Below are 8,628 nucleotides of genomic sequence, written 5' to 3'. Positions count from 1 at the left end.
TTTACCTAACAACCTTTGACACACTTTATCACCTTATGATTGCGGAGATTATGTGAGGTGATATATAAAAAGGGAGTCCTCTCCATGATAAAGGTACACTCTCTAGAGATCTGAAACTCATCCTCATGCACGCATCTACTATTGTTCTTCATCCACCCGCTCAGGTTTGTACTAACTTGAGCGTCGAAGGGTCTTCACCAGAAACTCTCCTCTAGTTTCTAGGCACTGACGTTTTGTTGGATTGTTTTCGTGTACGCAAAATCAAAGGGAAACTTCTTCTCAAAGGAAAAGGTCATCTGTCAATCAACCACCAATCCACCGTGCCAGCATGTAATCTGTGTAATTTTCGGATAAGATCAATTAACATAAAGGTTTCTTGTAGCATCACAATTTCATGTGAAGAATAGCAAACATCAAAGGGTTCACCTGACGTTGTCCTTGTGAGACTACTCCGATGCTTAAATTAGCATTAAATTAGCATGAATGTTGCATTGTAGCCGAAAAAGGTACTGAGAATAGAGAGAAGACCCTCTAGAGAAATATTCCCCTTACTTTTTATAGAGAACAAATCCTAAAGATTTGTCCGATTAAAGGGTCATTAACGGACCATTAAAGGATCATTAATGGGTATGATTGTAACTGCTATAGCCTTTAACATGAGTACTTGTTGTATGTCGCGAGCTCGGGAGGTCAACAACTTGATAAGTCAGTAAGTCAGAATGTCGAAGAGTCGAGAACTCGAGAGACTAGGCCGGATTGGAAGATTGAACAAGCTCAGAAGATCGGATTGGCTCGGAAGGTAGGATACTACCACATAATTTCCCATGTTGACTAAGTCCTGCAGGATACCATCCGGACTTCTTATTGATCGGGTCAAGGATCCACCCGTAGACCTTACTTACCATCTGCATGACAGAGTATGTTAATTCAAATTCACGGAACTATATTGTTCTGTTTGTTTTATTTTCAGAAAAACAATTGATCGAACTATGCTTACAGCTCTTGTGTCTGTTGCTACTCCTACTAGAGATGACAAACATTAAGAGGAAAGGGATGACCCATCTGGCGTGGCTCCGTACAAATGTTCTCGTCCGAGTGGATTGCGCTACCAAGCATTCGAGGGCCCGAGTGGTTTTCGCCCCTTAGCACTCCCAAACACTGAAAGCCTAAAGGTCTTTAGGAAGATCTTAAACTCAATGGTTATGCGGCAACTACGGTTATTATGAAACAGCTACATCAATTACATAGGGATATGCCTTTCGATATACACGAAAGAGATGTATCCTTTGAAAACTGTCCCTTAATAAGATAATGATACGAACGTCACAGATATATGATAAAGATATTCTCCATTACTTCACCTATTTGTTATTTCGATAGTTACCCTCTTCCTCGCCATTGACTCGTCAATCTACGAGTACTCATCAACCCATCCCGATCAGACCGGATCAAACATATTTAATTTGATAGCATCAGATATGGTTGAATTTTTCTTATACTCGAATTTTTAAGTCGACAAAAAAAAAACATTATATTGATTGAATAAAGACATCAGGAATGATCAATAGGTGTGCAGTCAGTCCAATACTAAATAATAATAATAAAAAATATGAAGCAGCAACACCGAATCAGATGGGGGCGATCGATTCAGTCGCACCTAAATTTTACCCTAGAATCCGAAAGCGTTGGTGACGAATGATCAAGAAGCCCATCAGTATATAGTTATGTGTCTCAGTTTTTTGAAAAAAAAAATTACAAATATCTCGTAATTAGAGATTAAATTATAAATTTTTGAATGACAATTTCCGCTCCACTTTAGCCCAGGCCAATCCCATACTAAATAAAAAATCTCAGATCCTCATGCCCGCAATTTCTGGTTTCCTCCTAGCCCCTTCTACAATTTATACTTCGGATCACGGTCAAAATCCTGCTAAAATTGTCTACAATATCCCTTGTGTTCACCTTTCCACTTACATTATAGTTTGGATCGAGTCAAACGGCCGGAAGCGATCGGCAATTGGGTAGACTATATGACGCCGACTAAGGGACGATCCACCCACCGCAGATGGCTGGGCGAACTATATGACGTCGACCAAGCGACAGCCCGTCCACCGTCTGCCGCTGGGCGAGCTGTATGACATTGACCAAGGGGGCGGCCTCCCCACCATCTGCCGCCGGCCGCCTAACTTGACCTGGATTATAATCTAAGTGGAAAGATGAAGTAAAAAAAGATCACAGCTAATTTTAATCCGGATTTCTGTTGCAGTGAGGTGTACAAATTATAGAAAAAACCAGCAAAAGATCAGAAACTAAGTACAAACGATCCGAACTCATAGATAAAAGACATTCAGGAAGGTCTTATTTTAGTCGTAAGAAATTAGAATGCTCAACTTTGACCGAACGCGTGGACAATCAAATTATATTAAACACGGTATTTAATGCTCTTCTTAAATCACTACCATACAGAGCTCAACGGTCGAATTGTAAACTTGCGATTAAATTATGTCCACTTCCACGAATACATTATTAATTTGTATTAAAAAAATCTGTATATATCATTAATAAATTTTATTTCACTTTAAGCCACAATTTATTACTTTTCTTTTCTGAGACTTGTTCTTGAGTTTGTCCAGCATTGAAGACACGCCTCTGACCAATTCCAATGCGTGTAGACACGTATAAAAATATGTGTCCCTTTCTACTTGTTCTGTGCATAAATGTTTAATAGTTCTTTTTTTTCCCTTGCAAATAATAGAAATGATGGAGATTTTTTGTCCATTTATCGTTAATTATTTTATTTCTTAATCAATGGCTAGCTTTCTTTATGAGTTGTGGAATCATTTTGTTTATTGGTTAGTTGTTCAATCAATCACCAAATCTTTCAGGATATTGATAGACTCGTATAGATTTGTCAGGAACCTTTGTTCTATCAACCAAATGCCGTGTACTTTTGATTTTTATTACTAAATTATATATGTAGAGAAAATAGTTTATAGTTAATATTTCTATCAGTTCTTCATAAGGTCGTTTTCACATATTATTTTAACACGTAATTGGATTATTTTATCACCTAAAATTATATTAACTATCTATATAATACTAACTTAAATGAGGTTATATCTTAAAACACTCTCAAAATTATGTAACAACTTATCAATCATTGATGCGGCAGTTGGTAATTAGTTGAAACAAACCTCATACTTTTGCGAAATCACGGAAAGGTCATTTAAAAGATGGGCGGTGGTTGAAGTACCATTCTGGTGATCGACTCTTCCATAAAATATGAATCACCAGCTTGCAAACACCATCAAATTCCAAAATCTTTGCCGCATTTGATATATGCCTACTCATGATTCTTGCTCCTTCACATGCCAGACGCTTTTTCTCTTTTGCAAGAAGCATGCAACTTTCCAAGAAAATTCCAAGAAACTTCAAGCTCTCCCTTGATCTAAATCATCCGAAGAAATTATCAAAATTTGTATTTTTAATAGGGATGATTTTAATTGAATCAGGAGGAATATCGTACTTTTGCAAATTGCACCCTGACCCAGTTTCACTAAAGTGAAGGAGTGGTTGAGAATTATATATAGTCAAGGGTCAAATCTTAAGGGCGAATCTAATATGGACGCTAGCTGGAGGGAAGGAGACGTGTGCTGGCGGATAACTCGGCACGGACTCATCTGGTCAAACGAGGTGAGGCACGAACCAGCGAGCGAGTGAGACCGAGTCGGCGAGCGTTGAAGCTTTCTTTTTCTCCTCCCTCCTCGATCGCTATAAGAGCAGGCGGAGGACACCGGAGGAACGAGTTGGTGGGAAGAAAAGAGGAAGAAGACATGATGAAGTCCACCCGGGCTTTTTCTAGGCCTGAGCCGAGGCGAGCCGGCAATGCCTTCGTCATAACCTCCATGCTCCTCTCTCTCTGCGTCCTTTCTCTCGTCAGAGCTCGCTATTCCTCTTCTCCTAATTATGGTATGCTTCGATCTCTCCCTGTCGCACTGCGTTTAGATTCGTGTCTTCTTCTTGCTCCGTGTGAAGCAGCAGCAAAAATTGCATCTTTTGTTTTCTTCAGCTAAGCAGCGGGCGTCGCCGGAAATCGAAACGGCCATGGATTCTATCAAGATGGTGACTGGCCAAAGCCGCAAACTTGCTCTAAATGGTAATTCTATCAGCTCAATTTGGGGATTGTGGCTTCCTAGAGCTACAATTTTGATCCCGAGTGGGTTGCATTGATTACAGGGGATAGAGAAGGGGCATTGGGGAAGCGCGCAGAGGAAAACCGCGCCGCCACCGCCGCCGTCGTCGAGAAGTTGCAGAAACCCATCTGCGTCGAAACCAGCCGCCGATCCGACTTGTGTGAGGCGGAGGGAGATGTGAGAGTGCAAGGGAGCTCGCAGACCGTGTTCGTGCCCGCTACCTTGACGTCGCAGGAGTGGAAGGTGAAACCCTACGCCCGGAAGAACGACCAGTTCGCCCTCTCCAATGTCAAGGAGTGGACGCTGAAGCCTTTTCCAGGTGACGACCCGCCCCCCTCCTGCACGGAGAACCACACTGTTCCGGCCGTCGTCTTCTCCACCGCCGGCTTCACCGGCAACCTTTTCCACGACTTCACCGACGTGCTGGTGCCGCTCTTCATCACTGCCGGCCGCTTCGACGGCGAGGTCCAGTTCGTGGTGGCGGAAGCCAAGTCCTGGTGGCTGAGCAAGTTCGGCGCCATCCTGAGCCAGCTCTCCAAGTACGAGGTCATCGACGCCGACGCCGACGGCGGCGCGGTGCGGTGCTTCCCGCGAGTGATCGCTGGGCTGAGCTTCCACAAGGAGCTCGGCGTGGATCCCTCCAAGCCGCCCGGCGGATCCCGGTCGATGGCGGACTTCAAGGCGATGCTCCGGCGAGCATACGGGCTGGAGCGCGAGGCCGCGGAGCCGTCGGGGGACAGCGCGTGGGACGTGCGGCGGAAGCCGCGCCTGCTCATCATCTCGCGCCGGGGCTCCCGGATGCTGCTCAACGAGAGGGGAATGGCGGACATGGCGATGAGCCTGGGCTTCGACGTCCGCACGGCGGAGCCGGAGATCGCCACCGACTTGGGGAAGTTCGCGCGCCTGGTGAACTCGGCCGACGTCATGGTCGGCGTCCACGGCGCCGGCCTCACCAACCTGGTCTTCCTCCCCAAGGGCGCCGTCGTCATCCAGGTGGTCCCCATGGGGGACCTGACATGGCTAGCCCGCGACACCTTCGGGAATCCGGCGCCGGCGATGGAGCTCCATTACTTGGAATACCTCATCCAAGCCGACGAGAGCACGCTGAGCGATCAGTACCCAAAAGACCACCCCGTCTTCACGGACCCGCAGTCGATCCATCGCAAAGGATGGAACGAGCTCAGCAGAGTGTATCTGGAGAACCAGAACGTGAAGCCTCATCTGGGAAGACTGCGGCTTACGTTGTTGCAAGCTCTCGAGTTCCTCCCTCACACTAACATCAACAAGATGGCTCAGTGATTTCTTCAATTTCTTTCCATTTTTTTGTTGTTTTTTTTTTGGGCCTATTTACTGTCTAGATGATCTTAATTAAGAAAACACCTTGTGATTACAAATAAAAGAGTGTTCGGTGAAAAGATCGATTTGCATTAAAGTGAGCAGGGACGGGACATGCATGCAAGTGCCCAAAGCGGAAGGAACCGGCCAAATTGTTTTTACTGTTCTTAAAATCAACATCCCCAACCACCACACCGACGGTGCTACTTAACTAGTCTTCATCATTAGGGTTAGCCCCAGGGTTTCATCCGATCTCCACCCACAGAAAAACAGAAAAGACAGAAAAAAGTTGTATCACAATGCTCACTACAGTAGGGAGGGAGGGAAAGCATCATCTGCTAACTTGTCTCCATCTGCTCCGTTAGCATCTACATCCAAATGTAGTTTTTTTCCCACACCATTTTGTTGTCCTTTTATGAGGATTTCCAAAATAATCTAGCTGTAAATTTGTACAGATCCGAAGCAGGCTCGTACAAAGCCTTGTGGGGTTTTAGTTTAGGACAGGACAACTTAGAAGGCACGCTATATGTATATCATTGTCTCCGGCGTGGCTATCAACATGGCCGTAGTTTTCCTTCCACTTGTTTATGGTCGAGAGAAACAGTTCATCTGCCACCATCAGTTTTTTTTTCTTGATCAGAAGTAATATAAATTAATTTTGTTTAGATGGAACAGTAGATGTGTTTTAAGCTTATATAGATATATATATAGATAAGCTTTGTGTGTGGGCCTATGATTATGAATGATTAAAGGCATAGTGGATGAATAAGGACCTCCAAACCTTTGCCAAATAGTATTCAAGTAAAAAAAGAGAATCAAAAGAAGGGGCAGAATAATTAAAGACGTGGGCATATCAAGAAAGTAAAGTTGGGAGTCAAGTATAAACCTTTCCATCTTGATATTCTGATATCGAATTTAGCTGTGCTTAACTTGAATGCACGAATTACTAACACTAATTTTAATTAGCTGCTCGGAGCTTCTATGGATTGGTTTGAAAACAATGAAATACTCGTTCTTCTGCTTCTGTTCCCTCAAGAAGATCCTGGAGAATGTATTCCAGTTTATGCAGTGACACGGGATCCTTTAACGCTGCATGCTCAACTGAGTTTCTGACAGCAGATAAGGTAGTGATTATCCTGTGGATTGATTAGAAGAAGAAAATTAAAGAGAAGATAGGAAGAGGAAATTCTAAGAAGAAAATATAACTCTTATATAGAACCTAATCTAAACTCAAATAAGGAAAATAATTATATTTAATATATCTTAATTCTAATCTTATAGAGAAATGAAATAAATTTTTAATCGAAAAGAAAAATAATTAACTTAATGATCTTAACTCAAATCAAGACACGGATTAAGACAAATCCTCTTCAAAAATACCAAAAATATGAAAATTGCTATAAATATCTAAAAATTAAAAATTACTAAAAATAGTAAAAAGGCTCCGAAAAAGATTTAAATAGTGGAATTTGGGGTTAAAAATTTGACAGTTACAGTTTTACCCATACCAAATGTAGGTTTCGAATTTTGCACGTGTGACGATAGACAGAGCATGATCCAAGTCTCGAGTCAAAAGTTATGTCCATTTGAAGTTTGAAGGCTCGTATTGGAATTCAACACGAGTTGGGCCTGCATCAATCTCCCTGGCTTGAAAAGAACTCGCCTCGAGTTCATATTAACTTCATTAGCAACTGTTAAATAAAGAGTTAGGTGCTTCACATTGAAGACATTAGAAGTCTTCATATGACTAGGAATGTGCAACCTGTAGGCATTGTCGTTAATCTTCTGCAGTATCTCGCATGGTTCGATTTTTCAATCTTTTAGTTTATTATATTCTCTAACAGTGAAATGATCACGAGTCAATATAGCCTAGACAAAATCTCCAATCTCAAAAAGTACCTATCGATGATGATGATCGACCCGAGCCTTATACTTAGTATTGCTTTCCATAATTGTCAATTTCACCCACTCATGAATACCTCGAAGATCCTCTGTCATCTCATCTACTTTAGGACTAATTCACCCTACATGTGGAATAGGGGCAAAGTCTAGAACTCCTGATGGATTCCGACTATAAACAATTTCAAAAGGACTCAATACCGTGGTCTTATTTTTCGATCTGTTGTAGGCAAACTCTACTTGAGGTAACGCCAAGTCCCACTACTTTGATTTATTTCTTGTAAGGCATCTCAGAAGATTGCCCAGACTTTGATTCACCACCTCGATTTGTCCATCTATCTGACGGTGGTAAGCACTATTAAAGTTTAATTGTGCTCCCAATTTCACCCATAAGCTCTTCCAGAAATGATTAATGAATTTGGTATCTCAATCTAAAGTCATGGACTGAGAAACGTCATGTAAACCCATGATCTCCTTGAAGTAAAGATGGATAATCCGAGCAGCATCCATAGTCTTCCTACAAGCTACGAAATGCACCATCTTTGAGAATTTGTCAACGACAACAAGAACTGACTTTGAGGATCATTGGGTGTGGGGTAATCCCAATACAAAATCCATGCTGACATCGAGCCAAGAAGCTTCAGGAACAGGTAGGGGAGTATACAAGCTTGCATTGGTTAGAACCCCCTTAGACCGCTAACATACAGAACATCAATCAACAAAGTGAGCCACATCGTTGGTCAACTTGGGCCAATAGAAATTGGCAGAGATGAGAGCTAATGTCTTATCACGTCCAAAGTGCCCCTCATTATGAAGTTCACTCATAATCTACTGCCTTAAAGAGCAGTTTAGAATGCACAACTGCAATCCACAAAATAGATAACCATTATGCAAAATAAATTCATGTCGGTAACCATCATGTATCTCCTGGTAGGGGTGTAAATGAACCAAGTTGTTCATGAGGTATTCGAAGCTCTATTCGATAAAAGCTCTTTTGAGCTCGTTTAATGAGCCTCGTTAAGATAAACAAACCAAGCTCAAACTTCACAATATTCGGCTCGTTAGCTCGTGAACATGTTCGTTAAGTTTATAAATCAACTTTTAAATAAAAATAATAATAGTTTTAATATTGAATTTATAAATGTACACTCTACTTATGAAATATATAGACAAATATATTAAATTTATTTATTAGAATAAA

At 41.9% G+C, this 8,628-nt stretch overlaps 1 protein-coding gene across 1 annotated transcript; it reads left to right on the top strand.

Annotated features, from left to right (window-relative positions):
* The first annotated feature begins 3,376 nt into the window (after window positions 1-3,376).
* LOC121975367 (alpha-1,3-arabinosyltransferase XAT3-like) lies at window positions 3,377-5,625 on the top strand. The gene is made up of 3 exons (XM_042526971.1): window positions 3,377-3,969; window positions 4,070-4,156; window positions 4,237-5,625. The coding sequence occupies exons 1-3, from the start codon at window positions 3,834-3,836 to the stop codon at window positions 5,490-5,492; spliced, it is 1,479 nt and encodes a 492-aa protein (XP_042382905.1). The 5' UTR covers window positions 3,377-3,833; the 3' UTR covers window positions 5,493-5,625.
* The last annotated feature ends 3,003 nt before the right edge of the window (window positions 5,626-8,628 follow it).

This window comes from Zingiber officinale, chromosome 4B (genome assembly GCF_018446385.1).
Source record: "Zingiber officinale cultivar Zhangliang chromosome 4B, Zo_v1.1, whole genome shotgun sequence".
Lineage (NCBI taxonomy): Eukaryota > Viridiplantae > Streptophyta > Magnoliopsida > Zingiberales > Zingiberaceae > Zingiber > Zingiber officinale.
This window is presented reverse-complemented; position numbering and strand designations above follow the sequence as displayed.